This window comes from Onychostruthus taczanowskii, unplaced genomic scaffold (assembly GCF_017590055.1).
Source record: "Onychostruthus taczanowskii isolate IOZ18803 unplaced genomic scaffold, ASM1759005v1 scaffold97, whole genome shotgun sequence".
NCBI classification, from domain to species: domain Eukaryota; kingdom Metazoa; phylum Chordata; class Aves; order Passeriformes; family Passeridae; genus Onychostruthus; species Onychostruthus taczanowskii.
In genome coordinates this window covers 2,107,222-2,124,193 of record NW_024507768.1, presented here as the reverse complement: position 1 = coordinate 2,124,193, position 16,972 = coordinate 2,107,222, and the positions used below count along the sequence as shown (strand labels likewise).

Genomic DNA, 16,972 nt, shown 5'->3' with positions numbered 1-16,972 from the left:
GCAGCACCAGGAAATCCCTCAGGCTCCTTTTCCCTGCCTGGTGTGGGCTGGCAGGGCAGTGGGGCACAGCCCCAGTTCAGCATTCCCAGTTCAGCATTCCCAGTCCCAGTTCAGCATTCCCAGTCCCAGTCCAGCACCCCCAGCCCCAATTCAAGCTTTTTTCCACCCAGGCAGGTTGGGGGAGCTGAGAGCAGAGGGAGGAGAGGCACTGCCATCCTGAGAGGCTCCTCCCTCTGCAAATCCCCTGAGAAAAACGGATAAAATGGAATTTTTCCTTTGTGCAGCACCTCTTGGAAAGTTTTCCCCTCTGTCCTGGGCTTCACTAAGGCTCAGTCGTTTCCCATAAATCTGAAAAATATCCTTTATGGCCTCACAGCTGCAAGGGGAAGCTTTGGCTGGGAAATGAGAATTAAATGAGCAGCAAAAGCTCTCCCTGATCCACTGCAGTTCCAGGAGTGGGTCTGAAGCAGCGAATTAAAGATAATTTTTATTTTTTCCAAGCCCTGCTGGACACAATCCAAGCAGAGAACCGACGATGATTTGTCAATTAAGGGGCTGATTAGGAGAAAAAAAAGGGAAATAACGACTGGTGGCTCGTACCCGTCGTGGCCAAAAGGCTCCATCTGGTGGTGTTTGCACCCAAAAAGGAGCTGAGGAGGAGGGGAAAGCACGGGTCGTACTGGTTAAACTGGTTCACAGCAGAGAAACGGCTTTAAACTCGAGTTAAAACTCGAGATGAAACTTCTCCCAAGCTGGGAGAAGAGGTGGCACGATGGGAATGGGAATTTTGTGTGGAGAAATGCACCTGCAAGGGGACAAAGCAGCCAGGGGGGCTCAGGTGAGCCACAAAACCTGAACTGTGACCACAAAACCTGAATTGTGACCACAAAACCTAAATTGTGGCCACAAAACCTGAGCATGGCCAAGCAGTGCTGCCCTGCAGGAGTGGGAACAATACAGCAAATATTTTAATGCTTTTCTCTTGAGCACAGCCCAGAACATTCCCATCAGGGAAAAGAGATCCTGCAGGAACAGCCAGGAGCAAAATGCCAAGCTCAGATAGGGAAGCAGGCTGAAAAGTTATTCTGTTAAAAAAAAAAGAGGCAGGGGCAGGAGAAATGTGAGAGTTAAAAAATCCTGGCTGGTCCTTCTAAGCCTGGGCAGCTGCAAGGGGAGGAGAGGGAGGGCAGGACAGGGAATACCCAGCTTGAATTCCCTGGTTTGCAGAAATCAGGAAGGTTTGGGATGGGAGAGAGGAGCTTGCTCCCTTCCTCACCCCAAAATCACTCAAGCATCAGCCAGGAGCAGAACCAGGACAGATCCCTGCCCAGAGGAGCCTGGTCCCTGCTCCAGGGAGGGGCTGCAGCTCCAGTGGCTCCCAGTAAGAGACAAGGAGCCCAACTGGGGCAGGAGGGGGATGGGGCCACTGCCAGTCCAGGCACTCACAGGTTTTAGTGCTGGGGGAGCTGCTGGTTCTTCCCAGCTGTGCCCCCAGGAGCTGCAGGGCTCCAGGCAGGAGGGTTTTCATGGAAAAGGGTCGGGATTGTCCATGGAGAGCTGGGAAAGGCTAAAGGGATGGGAAAGGCTGAAGGGATGGGAAAGGCTCAGGGGATGGGAAAGGCTGAGGGATGGGAAAGGCTAAAGGGATGGGAAAGGCTGAAGGGATGGGAAAGGCTCAAGGGATGGGAAAGGCTGAAGGGATGGGAAAGGCTCAGGGGATGGGAAAGGCTGAAGGGATGGGAAAGGCTCAGGGGATGGGAAAGGCTGAAGGGATGGGAAAGGCTCAAGGGATGGGAAGGCTCAGGGAATGGGAAAGGCTGAGGGATGGGAAAGGCTCAAGGGATGGGAAAGGCTCAAGGGATGGGAAAGGTTCCAGTTCTGGGCTCAGGAGCAGCAGGAGGGGGAGCAGCCCCCTGGGTTTGTCCCTGCTGGGGTTTCCAGCAGCTGGAGCAGCCAGGGCTGGGATCACCCTGGGACACAGGGATGGAGCTGTCAGTGATGGGGAGGGGGCTCTGCTGCTGCCCCAGGGGCACGGGACCCAGCACGGGCACCACAGGCATTGTCACACACTGCCACTGGGGCACTGCATGCCACATTGTCACTGTCACACACTGCCACTGGGGCACTGCGTGTCACATTGTCACTGTCACACACTGCCACTGGGGCACTGCGTGCCACATTGTCACTGTCACACACTGCCACTGGGGCACTGCTTGTCACATTGTCACACACACTGTCACTGGGGCATTGTCACACCCCTCTGCTCCTCCAGAACAGCCGGGGGGCCAGGGATGTCCCCTCCCAGAGATGTCCCCTCCTAGGGATGCTCCATCCCAGAAATGGCCCATCCCAGAGATGTCCCCTCCCAGGGATGTCCCCTCCCAGAGACACCCTGTCCCAGAGATGTCCCCATCCCAGAGATGTCCCCATCCCAGAGATGTCCCCCCCCCAGCAGCTTTTTGAGGCACCAAACACAACAAACAGAGCCCCCCCTCTCCCCAGTCCTCTCCTGGGGGTGCAGAGACCCCAGGCCCTGCAGCAGGAGGGTCCCAGCCCCAAGCCATGCTGTCTCCTGGATGTTCCTGGGGTCCCCCCCGTGCCGGGGGTGTGGAGCAGAGGAGGGGGTGCTCGGAGCCCCCCGGCCCCGTGCCCCGTGGCCCGTCAGGGGGTGAGGAAGCGCCGCAGCACCAGGTGCACCACCACCACCACGGCTGCCACCAGCACGTACTTCACGTAAACATTGTCCAGGTTCTGCACGGCCTCCTGCCAGGGAGGGGACACGGTGGGGTCAGTGCTGGCAGTGTCCTTGACCCCCAAACCCGAGCCCCTGACCCCCAGTCCCTCTCCTTCAGCTACCCTGCCCCCCTCACCTCAAATCTACCCTCCTGACCCCCAAACCCTGACCCCCTGACCCCCAAACCCTGACTCCCCCAGCTGCCCTGGCCCCCCTAACCCCAAACCCTGCCCCTTGTACCCTGCCCCAGAGCTGCCCGAGCTGCCCCAAACCTGCCCCCGAGCTGCCCCCGAGCTGCCCCCTCACCCATCCTCCCTGCTGGGCGATCCAGCGCGCGATGCGGTTCTGCAGCATGAAGTCGCCGACGTAGCGCGCGATGCGGCGCAGGAAGCCGCTGACGCCGCGCTGCCACACGTGCATGGCCATGCGGTAGCCAAAGGCCAGCAGGGCGATCACCCGGCCCCAGTTGATGCCACTCTCGAACAGGCTGCAACAAAGCCCAGCAGAGCCCTGAATCCCAGCTCGGAGCTGCCCAGGCGGCGGAGCGCGAGCGGCGGGGGCAACGTCGTTTTGATTTTTTTAAGATTTTCTAAGCCTTCTGGTGTTTGCGTTCTTGTAGCAAACTTTTTCACGGTAAACAACTTATTGTTTTGCATTCTTTTATGGAGGAGGGGAAATTTGATGGGCTGTTGGTTTGTCCAGTGTCATTGGAGAGGTGGCACTGTCACCCTCCAGTCCACTGTCACCTTTAGAAATCTAGAAATGTTGGAGTCAGAAAATAAACTCCCCCTTTTCTACCTTGAGAACAGCAGCAATGTTCACTTCGTGTTGTTTCATGTCCCATAGCAACAGGTCAACATTGAGGAAATGGTCGCAGATTGTACCAGGAAAAGCTTTGGTTGGATATTATAGAACATCTTTTTATGTGAGGTGAGAAAAGTAACTCAGAAATGGGGCTTCACTCAGAATTTTCCATGGGAATCCAAACATTCCTGGGAAAAATACAGCTCTGCAGTAATTGGCAAATTTACCTGAGTGTGTCCAGGACAGGGACAGAGGTTAATTTAATTTACCTGAGTGGGACAGGGAAGGGACAGGGATTAATTTAATTTACCTGAATGTGACAGGGAAGGGACAGGGGTTAATTTACCTGCGTGCGTTGCTGCCTCAGCCAACGAGGCTTCCCGGACAGGGGAGCAGGAAAATGACAGAAAGGAAGGAGTTAAACACTGGAGAAAAGAAGGAATTAGACACAAACACCGAGCAGAGGGCACAGGGACAGGGCTGTCACAGCCAGAGGTGTTTGGAGGAGTGGCAGGAGCCCAGAGACCCGTCCTGCCTGTGCCACAGGCTGCCTGACCGGGATGACATTTCCCTGCAGACAGAACCCCTCGGTGCCACCTCGATCCAAGCTTCCCTGGGAAGTCCTGGCAGGAAGTTTTCCAGGTCTGTGCCCTCACTCCTCACCTGTCACTGTGCTTTGGGTGGCTGTCACCTGCAGGAGGCTCTGGGTGTCACCTGCAGGAGACTCTGTGTGTCACCTGCAGGCTGTGTGTGTCACCTGTAGGCTCTGGGTGTCACCTGCAGGCTCTGTTTGTCACCTGCAGGCTGTGTGTGTCACCTGCAGGAGGCTCTGGGTGTCACCTGCAGGTTCTGGGTGTCACCTGCAGGAGGCTCTGGGTGTCACCTGCAGGAGGCTCTGGGTGTCACCTGCAGGTTCTGTGTGTCACCTGCAAGCTCTGGGTGTCACCTGCAGGCTCTGCCAGCCCGTGGAGCAGCCCCCATACCGAGGTGTCCATGAGGACCAGTTTGGGTGGGGACTCTGAGCCACCTCATCTCGTGTGTGGCATCCTGCCCATGCCAGGGGTTGGGCTGAAACGGTCTTCAAGGTCCCTCCTGACCCAACCATTCCATGATTCCATGATTTCTGTGACCATCCCACCTCCCAAGACTGTGGCTGGGGCTGTTCCCTGGGATGTCCCAGCCTAATCCCACCTCCCAAGACTGTGGCTGGGGTTGTCCCAGCCTGGAGCAGGGGACAGCAGGAGCTGGTTGTGCCCTGCAGGTTGAGCTGGGACAGGCACGGGCCAGGTGGCCCAGGGACATCCCCTGAGGGACCCCAGGCAGCTGGGCAAGGACTGGGAGGGGACAATGACAGGAGCAGTGCACAGGAGGAGGAGCAGACAGGCAGAAGACACAGGAATCACCCCGGGAAGCTCGCTGGGAGCTGGGCCAGGGCTGGAGGGCAAAGCTCAGAGTGTGGGTTTAACCCAACGACCTCCCCTTCCCTTCTCCTCCAGGGAAAGCCCCCACCCCAGCCAGGAGCTCCTGAGGCTTTACCTGGAGGCAATTTTGGTGAAGTGCTCGTAGGCGTTGTCGCGGGTGGGCTGCAGGCTCTCCAGCATGGTGCGGAACTCGGCGTCGTAGCGCCTGTAGATGTCGTCCCCGATGATGGCCAGGCGCTGCCCCACCTGGCTGCCGGTGCTGCGGGCCCAGCGCGAGTCAGGCCGGGCTCGGAGCGCGGCCTGGCTCGGGCTGAGGGGTGGGAGCAGGGGTTTACCTCTCCAGGTCCTGCTGGATTTGCTCGATCTCGGGGTCGGGCGGCAGCTCCGCGCCGCGCTCCTGGCGCTCCTGCTGGTAGCGGTAGAAGGCGTAGCTGCGGAACACCTCCTCGGCCTCCTCCGCCACACGGCCTTCTGCGGGGACACCGGGGACAGGCCACGCGTTCAGCCTCAAATTTGGAAGAGGCCATTCACACAGGACCAGCTCCAGACCCACACACGTCCCTGCAGAACCATCTCCAGACCCACACATTTGTCCTTTTCTCCACAGAACCATCTCCAGACCCACACATTTGTCCTTTTCTCCACAGAACAATCTCCAGACCCACACATTTGTCCTTGTCTCCACAGAACCATCTCCAGACCCACACATTTGTCCTTGTCTCCACAGAACCATCTCCAGACCCACACATTTGTCCTTGTCTCCACAGAACCATCTCCAGACCCACACATTTGTCCTTCTCTCCACAGAACCATCTCCAGACCCACACATTTGTCCTTGTCTCCACAGAACCATCTCCAGACCCACACATTTGTCCTTGTCTCCACAGAACCATCTCCAGACCCACACATTTGTCCTTGTCTCCACAGAACCATCTCCAGACCCACACATTTGTCCTTGTCTCCACAGAACCATCTGCAGACCCACACATTTGTCCTTCTCTCCACAGAACCATCTCCAGACCCACATAGGTGTCCCTACACCCACAGAACTTTCTCCAGACCCACACACGTCCCCACAGAATTTTCTCCAGACCCACACACGTGTTTCTGCGCCCTCACAACCTTCTCCAGACCCACACACGACCCTGTCCCCACATAAACTTCTCCAGGTCCACACAACCTTCTCCAGACCTACACATTTGTCCTTGTCTCCACACAACCCTCTCCAGACCCACTCAGGTGTCCCTACACCCACAGAACCTTCTCCAGATCCACACATGTCCCCACATGACCCTCTCCAGACTCACACATGACCCTGTCCCCACATAAACATCTCCAGGCCCACAGAACCTTCTCCAGACCCACACATGTCCCTGTCCCCACATAAAGACCCCCAGACCCACACAAACTTCTCCAGACCCACACATGTCCCCACAGAACCTTCTCCAGACCCACACACGTGTCTGTCCCTGTCCCCATGCTGCTCAGGGACACGGGAGTGTTTCAGCCCCACGGTGAAAGATCCCTCATCACACACATTCCATGGCTCCAGGCAAAGTCCCCATGGGATGTCCTGGATCGAGCTTGGTTTGAGCTGCTCCAGAAGCACCTGGAGAGGGACAGTGGCTCCCACAGCCCCACTGAGTGACCCCACAGGGACCAGGAACACCAAACTCTGTCCCACCATCCCAGAAATCCAGACTGGCCAGGCAGCTTTCCAGAACCTGTATTCCAACCTGAGATCTGCCTGCTCAGGGCTGGGAAGTGAGGGCACAGCTGTGCTGGCAGTGCTGCTCCACAAACCCCATCCCCAAGCCCCAAATCACACCAAATCCTCCTCACAGGCTTTTCCAGCTGCTCCCACCTCTCTGTCCTGGCTGGACCTGCCGTGCTCAGGTTACACCAGCAGAGCTGAAGGGAAAGGACAGCTCCTGTCACCTTCCAGGGTTGGTTTTTTAATGTTTTTAGACACGGGTTTGTTTGGTGGCAAACAAACCTCCAGATTTCCCCTCTCCTTCAACTTCTGGGAACTGGAGTCGGTGATGTTCCAGGGAGAGCAAGAAAATGAAAGCAACTGAGCCAGGGAGAGCCAGAAAATTAAAGCAACTGAGTCAGAGTTTCAGGGAGAGGAGTGCAAACACACAGCCAGACACAAGAGGAAATCTCTGCACCAAAAAAAAAAAAAAAATCCCTGGAGCTATTTTTAGTAACACCAGGACAGGATGATTCCCCCTTCCCACAGGTGCTACCCCCACTGGGGTTGTCTTGGGATCTCTCCCTCTCACGGGATCTGGGTCAGGGTTTGCCTGGTGGGTTCCCAGTGCCAGCAGTGCCAAGGGCAGGTTTGGAGCTGCTCAGGGATGTCTGGAAGGAAGGAACTGCTCCGTGTCTGCCCAGGTGATTTACCCTCCTCACCTGCCCAGGAGCACCAGGAGTCACCGAGTCCCACCCTTCATCCTGCTGGGATGAGCTGAGGGTTTTTCCTGTCGGCCCCATTCCCAGTTTCACCCATTAACCAGGGCTGGGCTGGGCTGGGCTCACATGGGGACAGTGGCCCTGCTCCCAGCTTGTCACCACTGCCCTGCCAGGGCACACAGGGCCTGATGTCACCCCAAGGCCACGTGGACTGACTGAGATCTGCGTTTTCCCCTCTGATTCAAACCCCAAACCCCTCCTGCTCTCTCATGCTCAGGGAAGGAAATCCTCAACACCAGGCAGCTCCCAGCACTTTGTTCTCTCCGTGCCTCCAATCCCACCTTGCTGCCCACCCTGACCATCCAATGCCAAGCACACAATCCTTGGTTATTTTGGGTGGAAAAGAACCTCAAACCTTGCCCCGCTCCACCCAGGGGACCAGGATGCTCTGAGCCCCCAGCACTGCTCCTCCCAAAAGCACTGAGCACCTCCCAGTTCAATCCAGTTCCTTACAGAGCTGATCTGTTACCCCAGCCTTGCGAAAAGCCCTGGAGACAGGAAATCCCATCTAGCCAAAGGAGCACAGCAGGGAAATGAATACACAAATAAAGGTTTGAAGAGGAGGGGAGCTCCCCTGAGCCCCCCAGAGCCCTTTACCTGAGCTGAGCCTGCGCCTGTGGCTCCCCCGGCGTCCCTGCGCCTGCGGAGGGTCCCCCTCATTCCCTGAGGCCATTGCAGAGAGGTTTGGGAATGGCAGCTTCACCTGCAAGGGTGATGGAGATGGTGAGTGGCCGGAGCCCTGCGGTCACACAGCCCAAGGATCAGAGCTCTCTGCTTTTATCTGCTCCAGGGCTGGCTGACTCCTCCCTTCAGCACACTCATTCTGTGTCCCTGGAATTCTGAGAACAGCTCCACTCCCACCTCCCTGGGTTCCCCCTGTTTGAGCATCTCAATGTTGATGCCATTTTTTTGCCACAGAAAGAGACCTCACACCTCTAATGGACTTCCTTCCTGCTTCAAGAGAGAGACCCGTGTGGTAGCTCAGACCACAGAGCTTCATAAAAGGCTGGAAGAATAATTCCAGCACTCTGAGGCTCCCTGGCTGTGACCACACTGAGCTGCCATGACAACATCTTCACAAGAGGAGCCCTGATTTCCTCCTGGACTCCAATTGCTTCTAACTCCCCTTGTTTTTTACATTTCCCCTCTCAGAAAAGAAGAAAATTAAATGAGAGCTGAACACAAAGGTCACCTTTTCCCTGAAGTTCACAGGCATCCCAAACCTGCAGTTCAGGGCTCATCAGAGCTCATTGAGGCCACAAAGTTTCCTGTTCAGGATTAACAGGATCAGGGCAGCTCCTTGCTGCTGCCTGACATTCCAGAGCATATTCCCAGCCCACACTTCCACAGGGCTGAGCTGGGGGCTTTCCTCATTTGCCCCAAGCCTGAACTCACGGATGAAACACAGTTCCTGACACCCTGAAATTTAAACTGCATCCTGGACAAAAATAAAGAAGTGCTGGGTAGGGGTAAATAACCAGCCATGGGTATGGGAGAAGTGCACAATGTGGTTCAAGCTCATGGCATCACACTGGAGAATGTTCAGAAGGAAAAAAGAGATGTGAGACAGGAGGACAGCCCATTTTCTGTGGGATGGGGCCTGGAAGTGCAAAGCTTAAAAAACCACGAGGCCCTGCACATCTGCACAGGGGCCTGAGCCTGGTGACCAGCATGGAAATGCTGGTTTTTCCTACACTCCGAGGATGGGAGGACAGGATTGCCCCATTCCTCCCCAAACTCCAACATCCCCACCCAAGACAGAGCTGAGAATTCAGTGAGGATCATCAGCTGGGACAGGGGTAAATCCCTGGGGAGAGCTGCTGGCCACTCGGCCAGATCAGCTCCAGAGTTGCCTCTCCTGGCTCTCAGAGTCACAGAATTCCTTGTCCTGGGATGTGCAGATACCCTGGGATGGTGCAGATCCCTTGGATGGTGCAGATCCCCTGAGATATGCAGATCCCTTGGATGGTGTCCATCCCCTGGGATGTGCAGATCCCTTGGATGGTGTCCATCCCCTGGGATGTGCAGATCCCCTGGGATGTGCAGATCCCTGGGATGCTGTCCATCCCCTGGGATGTGCAGATCCCTGGGATGTGCAGATCCTTTGGATGGTGTCCATCCCCTGGGATGTGCAGATCCTTTGGATGGTGTCCATCCCCTGGGATGTGCAGATCCCCTGGGATGTGCAGATCCCTGGGATGCTGTCCATCCCCTGGGATGTGCAGATCCCTGGGATGAGCAGATCCTTTGGATGGTGTCCATCCCCTGGGATGTGCATATCCTTTGGATGGTGTCCATCTCCTCCTCCACTCAGGAGCCTCCTGTGCTTCACCCTCTGCCATCCCAAGCCACGGCTGAGCCCACCTGCACTGGGAGGACTCAGAGCTGTTCCCAAGCTGGGAGAGGCCCCTTGGAGCTGTGGGAACAGTGGGAATTTCCTCTGTACCCCACAGTGCCACTGCTCAGGTGGCACAGGATGCTGGCCAGGGTGTGGGTGCACCCAGCCAAGAGCTCAGGAGCCTCTGGAGCTTTTCCAGCTCAGCCTGTGGGGCAGGGGGCTGTGCCCACAGCTGCCCAGGGCTGCCCAGGGACTTTTCCTGCCTGGCATGAGTGAGTGAGGAGTGAGGACTTCCTGGAGCACATAACCCAGAGGCAGATGACTCATGATTTTCGACTTGAATTTCGTTTTCGAAGCCCTGCAGGAACTTGTGCTTTCGTTTTCCTTCTGGGCCCTGGCAGCGCTGTTTCCTCTGTCACACATGGTGCTGCAGCCCTGTCACTGCTGTCCCCACCCTCTGCCGGCCCAAATGCCCATGTGGACTCCCAAAAGAGTTCACTGCCCGTCTCTGCAGGGCTCAGAGTGCCTCAGACCATCCTCTCCGGGTTCCAGAGATGCTCCCCGTGCTCCTCCTGCTTCCCAGCTTCCCTCTTCCCCCTTTGTTATGAGAACCATGCAGGAGAACAGGGAAGGGTGTGAAGGAGGAGATGGCACCCAAACACCCAGAGACAGCCTGGGGCTGCAGGAAATGAAAACCCTCCAAGATTTGAGTCAGGGCTCAAGGGAGAGTGTCAGGAGAGCTGCAGGGTCTCATCCACCCTACGAGGCTGCAAGGGGTTAAAAGCAGCTGCAATCCCGATATCCAAGCCCAGCCACGGGGCTCTGGAATCACCCCCTGACATGTTATGAATGCCAGGAAATTGATGGAGCATCCCCTGGGACGAGCCTTTGGCAGCGATCCCTGCCGGGCCAGAGATCCCGCAGGATTCCTGACCCCATCCCCCCCGGCCAGGGGGACCAGGGCCGCTCCTCCCCCAGGACAGCAAAATTTGGCCAGTTTGGGGATTGCACAGTTTGGGGGTTGTCCAGTTTGGGGGTTGCACAGTTTGGGGGTTGCCCAGTTTGGGGCTTGCCCAGTTCGGGGCCTCCCCCCCAGCACGGCCCCAGGGTGGGCACACGACCCCCGGCATCCACCCAGCCAAGGTCTCCCCAAGCCGTGCCCGTGTCCCGGGTGTCCCCCGTGTCCCGGGTGTCCCCCGTTCCCCGGCGGGGACAGCTCTGCCCACCGATGTCCCCTCCCCTGAGCCCTTCTGATGCCGCGGGCACTATCACCACCGCGGCGTGTAAAAAAAAAAAAAAAATCGGTTAAACGAGAGGAAATTCCCTTTTGGGGGCAGGTAAATCCCATCTTTGGGGCAGCGACCCGCCCGGAGCGAGACCTCCAGCCCTGCCCGGGGAGTTTCCCGCACCCCCCGTGTCCCCTGAGGAGCCACCCGACACTTTGTCCTTGTCACCCCTGCCGCACCCCGCACCCCGCGGCTGCCGCTCCATGCCTGCCCATCCCGGAGAAGCGGGATAACCCATCCCAGGAGAGTCTGGGGAGGGGGAAACGGGGCTGCCCTCTCCACTCACCGCGTCCCGGCGGGTCGGGATATCCCGGGAGCTACGGCATCCCTGCCGGGACCCGCTCCATCCCTCCGGCCGCTCCCTTCCTGCCTCCCCGCGGGCAAAGGAAACGCGCGGGGCCGGGGAGGAGGAGGGTAAAGAAGAAGAGGAAAAAAAAAAAAAAAATCAAGTAGAAACCCAACCCCACTGACCATAGATAGAGGCGGGAGCGGAGCCGCGCTTTATTCAGCTCCCTCTAGAGGCACCAACCCCGGCGCGGGGCAGCGCCGAGCACCGGGGGGTTTTTGGGGGGTTCTGGGCGCTTCTCGGGGGGTTCGGGGGATGCTGAAGCATCTCCCGGTCCCTGCGCGGCTCGGGGGGTGCCGGGTGCTGGGTTGGTACCGCACACCCCGTGCCACCCCCGTGCCCTCCTTGCCGGGCTCTCCTCGGCTCCTCCCTGGCTTCTCCAGAGGTTTTTGGAGCTTTTCCTTGCGGCTGCACCTTAAATTCTCCCTCTGCCGGGTTCCCCGGCTGAGAGCCCGGTTAAAGTAACGATTTGAGAGTTTCTTTTTCCTGGGAGGGAACTCGTGTCGATCCAGGAGGAAATAAAAAAGTCACCGGTGGAAGAGGCGGCTCCCGCCAAGTGCTCAAAGAATTCGAAATCCGCGGAGATTTTGGGGAAATCGCAGCAGCTCGAGGAGAGAAGGAGAGAGATTCAGCCCCGGAGGGTTCAGCAATCTGCCCCAGCTGCTTTTCCTCTCCTCGCTCCTTGGGCCGCTGCCAGGGCCGCTGCTGGGGCTGCAAAATGCCAGATAAGCAGCAGAGCTTCGGGGCTGGGCAGAGCCTGAGCGCTGATTATCGCATCACCTGTCTGCCCGATGGCAGGAGCGCTCTGAGGGCCCCGCGGGATCTCCTCTGCCCCGGAGCCAGGGATTTTGGGATTCTTGGCGGAGCTTTTCCAGGGAAAGCCGGCCCCTGGCTGCAGAGGGTCCTGCTCCCTCGGAGGTTTGGGGACATGGCCTTGGACACCCTGCTGAGGTGTGAAATCAGCTGCTGGAGGGAGAAGAAAAGGAATTCCCATCGTGGCTGTCCTTCAGGGAAGGAAGATCATCATGGAGTGAGGAATCAGCTCGTGGGGCTGTGCCCACCAGGCTGGCAGAAGGGGGGTCCCAAGCAGCTTTGTCCCGTGTCACTGCAGCCACCTGGACACCGTGGGGAAACCCTGCCCTGCCCGAGGCTGCAGCTCTGGAAAAACACCCCTGAAGGGCCAGCAGGTCCTGGTGTTCACCCTGGCAGGGTGACACAGGGTGACAGGAGTGGCAGGAACCACTGCCAGGATGGATGGAGGAGGTTTTATCTCCCTGTGGCCTCATCCAGACCCCCCTGGCTGTGCTGTTCCCACAGGTGCCCATGGGTGAGGTGGTGCCAGCCCCGAGCCAAAGCTCTCATGGACTCTGATGCTGAATGGGAGAAGCAGCAGCTCCTGGAAGGAGAGGGGAGGGCTCAGAGGGAAGGGAAATCCCCCCTCATCCTTGAGGACCCAAAGGCTGCTTGGTGGTCATGGGGAGGAGCCCTGAGGAGTGAGTGGACATGGAAAGCACCCAGGGGGTGTGGGAGGCTGGGGCACCCTCCAAATTCAGTCTCCAGCATGCCTGGAATGGGTCCCTTGGCTGTGGAATATCTGGAGCTGGAATATGAGGATCCTCTCTCAGCCACTCCTGAGAGGAGTTCAATTCCCACATGGATTGGGAGGTGACACCCAATTCACATGACACATGGGGAGGTGACAGCTCGGGGGGGGGGGTCACTCTCCTTGTTTTTGGGCTTGTTTTGGTCAGCAGGTGAAGGTGCAGGCCCCCACAAGCAGAGGTGTCCCCAGGAAGGGGCTCTGGAACAGAGCAGACAGCGAAGGGCTGAGGTGGGTGAGGGCATGGGGAGAGGGAGGGATGCTCTGAGGAGGGTCCCAGGACCCCCAGGCCCTGGAGAAAGTGTAAGGATGGAGAACCACGAGCAAAACTGATCCCAGGGCTGTCCTGGAGGTGCTTCCATCCCTCCGTGGCCCTTCCCAGCTGAGGAGGGAATTCCCTTGGGATGTGCCTGTGGGCAGTGGGCAGCCCTTGGGACAGGCTTTTGGGACTGCTTGGCCCATTGGTGACGTTGGGGGACATCAGCCTCATGCCATGGAGCACTCCAGGAGCCCTGGGTGATGAAATGGCCGCGGGAGGGGGAAGGGTGGGAGCAGAGGGAAAGGTTTTTTTCCCAGCTCAGCTGCTGGTGTCAGTTCCATCAGAACAGAGGCACTGTCAGCACTGACACCATCTCTGCCCAGCTCTGTTCCCACTGCAGGCTCCTGCCCGGGCAGGGGGGTGGGGAGGGAGCAGGAGTCGCTCCTGAGCGGGGCTGCAGAGAGCCCTGCAAGCCCCCGGGACCTGCTGCTGCTCACAGAGCGAGCCAGGAGAGAAATCAACTGCCAGGGGCAGGGCTAGACAGCATTCCAGCGGGAATTCCTCCCCATGAGGCCCTGGCACAGGGTGCCCAGAGCAGCTGGGGCTGCCCCTGGATCCCTGGCAGTGCCCAAGGTCAGGCTGGGGCAGCCTGGGATGGTGGAAGGTGTAAGAGCCGTAATGAGAGATGAGGGACTCCAGGCAGCTCTTCCAAAATGCAGTTTATTACATCCAAGATGTTACAGCAGTCCAGGTCGTGGGTGACAGAGCCTGAGCCTACAGCTGTGAGCTCCAGCTGCAGGCAGGCCTGGACACCCTTAGTTTAGGGTATATAAATATATATACCCTATATATATAAATATAAATATATAAATATAAAAGTATATAATGCATTATATACTTTGCTGAGCATCTTAATACAGCAGAACCAATCTGTACCTTAACTTTTACCTATAGCCTATCACAACTACTGTAATTACCACATTCATGTCACTATTCTCCAATCACTAGAAGTTAGTACATTACAGCTTAAGCTAGGAGTTGTTTTTTCAGTTTTCTTGCAGTGGAAAATTCTGAGACCTTTTTTCTACTTTTAACATCTGCTGGCTTGTTTGCCTGTGCTATCTTTCTGCTTGGTAAAAGCATCTTCTTGTTTGAGGTGGGTTTATCCTTTGCTCTAAGTCATAAAACCCCTTCTAACTAACATACCCTTTGCCTCCTTGGTTAGCCAGTAAGACTGGCTCAGCAATTCTTTTCTTCTATATAAAAACTTGCTTCCATCTCTATTCAAAAATCTACATTAAAAAAATCTTCCTGCTAAGCATCCATATCTGTGACAGTTTCTTGTCAAACTTTCATCCTTCCCAACAGGAAGGTGTCCCTGCCATGGCAGGGGTGGCACTGGATGGCCTTTAAGGTCCATTCCAACACAACCGAGCATTCTGTGGATCTGAATCTCCTCGGAGCACCAGGTGGCACTCTCCGACTTCCCAGCGAGCCGAGCTGAGCCGGGCTAGCTCGGCTGGGAGACGCAGACACCGCTGGCTCCCGGCTGCGGGGACCGGGGGACAGCGGGGACAGCACGATGGGACAGCGGGGGACCGGCTCTGCGCGGCTCAGAGGGGTTTTCCAGGCGGTTTTTGGGTGGGTGGATTCACCTCCCGCACCCTCAGCAAGTCCCAGAATGGTAAAAACCCCACCCAGCAAACCCCTGTTGTTGGCCAGGTTTGTCCCAGAGTTCCCTCGGGGGTCCCGAGGGGGACAGGGCACCTTTCCCGTGGTGCCACCTCTGTCCCCACGCCGGGATGTCACCCTGTGCTGGCTCTGGGCTCTGCAGGAGCACAGAACGCGAGGCTCCAGGCAAAGCAAAGCGCTTCTCGCACGCAGCAGATTTATCAAATTGATTAAAACCCCACCAGCTCCAGACCTGGCTCCTGTAACAGCTCCTGGAGCTGGTTCATCACGCTGGGTTTGGGAGCCCAGAGCAGCCAGCTCGTGTTTCCCAGGCATTGCAGGAGCTGCCAGGCTGCTTAGGACAAAATTCCTCACAAATCCACCTTTGATAATCTGCTGTACAAACACGGGAAGGGGGCGAGGCTGCGGGAGGGCAGAAAAATCCACTCAGGTAAGAAATCCAAGGCATCCTGTGCTGGGGGCAATTCCTGAGGCTCAGCAGCCTGGAAAGGCTCCCAGATCCTTGGGAAATGTCCCGAAAGATCCTTGGGAAAGGTCCTGAAAGATGCTTGGAAAAATTCCTGAAAGATCCTTGGGAAAGGTCCTGAAAGATCCTTGGGAAAGAGCCTGAAAGATCCTTGGGAAAGGTCCTGAAAGATCCTTGGGAAAGAGCCTGAAAGATCCTTTGGACAGGTCCTGAAAGATCCTTGGGAAAGAGCCCGAAAGATCCTTGGGAAAGGTCCTGAAAGATCCTTGGGAAAGGTCCTGAAAGATCCTTGGGACAAGCTCGGGAGGTCCTGCAGGTGTGTGGTGAAGGGGCCACGCAGCCCCTCGGTGTCTGGGGGGATTCCAGCAGGGAGGACATGCTGGGAATGCCACCTCAAGGTGCTTTTCCTCACCCTGCCTGGCTCTGATGGGTCTCTCTCTCTCCCCCCCGAGGTTTCCTGAGGGTAGATGGAGCAGCAGGAGATTTTGGCTGCTTTGGGAGAAGCTGGGCACAGCTGGAAATGGCTGAGGTGAGTCTGGGAGGGGAAAACGCCACCGGAGCTGTGACTGGGACATCTCTGTGTTGTCACCACGGAGTGCCCTGGTCACAGCTGCATTTCTGCCTCCTCCACCAGCTCCTTGTGCCACCACCTGGGCCAATGTCCTTAAAACCACCGTGCCAGCTCCATAAACCCCTCTCAGAAAAGCTGGGGCCCTCCTGCAGTCAAACCCAGCACGTTTCAGTCGAGGTTTTTTGTTTGTTTTTTTTTTTATGGAATGAGCCCAGTTTGGAGTCCAGTTGGATCAGCACTCCCTGCCTCAGTTTCCCCTCTCCTGAGAGGGTTTGCACAGCAGATCCTCCCCTCCAAAGCGCCTCATAGGTCAGTGCCAGACTTGTAAACGCCTCTAAATTTCAGCCTGAGGTGGGCTTTGGGCAGGATCAGCCCGCCGGCTATGGAAAGCCTCAATTCCCTGGGGAATTCCCGAGCCTGGCTGCCCTCAGCCAGCAGCACGCTCCTCCCGTAGGCAGGGACAGCCCGGGAGAGAGGAAAAAGCGATTTCCTTCGCTCCGAGCACAGGAAGAGCCGCCTGGAAGTGGGGAGGGGGCTCGGTGCCCTCGTGCCTGGGGGCACCTTGTGCCCGGGGTCACTCAGCTCCCGGCTTCTCCCTCCTGCAAGGACCAGCCGCGTTCTCCAGCTGCATCCAGCGCTGGGGATAACAGCGCTATGTTCCCAGCAACATCGGCAAGCAGAACTCGGGGTCTCCGGGAGTTTCACCGGGTGCTTCTCCCTCCGTGCCCGCTCCGCATCCTCCCGGCTCGGAGCGCTTTGGAAAAACACCCCGGAGCTCCGCGGGTGCTTGTCCTCATGAAGCCTCCATCCCTGATCCTCGCACAGGCTCCTTTCAGCCGCGGGGGTGTCTGTGCTGACCAGATCCCGACCCACAGATAAAAGCAGGGAGCCGCACCGCTGGGAACCGCTGGAATGCCGCTGGTCCCAAGGGGCTGGGGTCCCAAGGGGCTGGGTGCCAGCAGCTGGGCATCCCCGGGCTG

At 57.4% G+C, this 16,972-nt stretch overlaps 1 protein-coding gene across 1 annotated transcript; it reads right to left on the bottom strand.

Annotated features, from left to right (window-relative positions):
- Nucleotides 1-1,797: 1,797 nt before the first annotated feature.
- Nucleotides 1,798-11,472, bottom strand: BAK1 (BCL2 antagonist/killer 1). Its single transcript, XM_041427092.1, has 6 exons — nucleotides 11,345-11,472; nucleotides 8,032-8,137; nucleotides 5,295-5,430; nucleotides 5,075-5,218; nucleotides 3,041-3,221; nucleotides 1,798-2,763 (listed from the first exon to the last, which is right to left on the bottom strand). Exons 2-6 carry the CDS (start codon nucleotides 8,105-8,107, stop codon nucleotides 2,662-2,664), a joined length of 639 nt encoding a protein of 212 aa, XP_041283026.1. The 5' UTR covers nucleotides 8,108-8,137; nucleotides 11,345-11,472; the 3' UTR covers nucleotides 1,798-2,661.
- Between the last annotated feature and the right edge of the window lie 5,500 nt (nucleotides 11,473-16,972).

Excerpts from the sequence above, each read along its gene's own strand:
- BAK1 (XM_041427092.1), bottom strand. The coding sequence starts at position 8,107 with ATGGCCTCAGGGAATGAGGGGGACCCTCCGCAGGCGCAGGGACGCCGG. Across the intron at positions 5,431-8,031 it reads CAGGCGCAGGCTCAGCTCAG|AAGGCCGTGTGGCGGAGGAG; the intron begins GTAAAGGGCTCT and ends GTGTCCCCGCAG. Across the intron at positions 5,219-5,294 it reads ATCCAGCAGGACCTGGAGAG|CACCGGCAGCCAGGTGGGGC; the intron begins GTAAACCCCTGC and ends CTGGGCCCGCAG.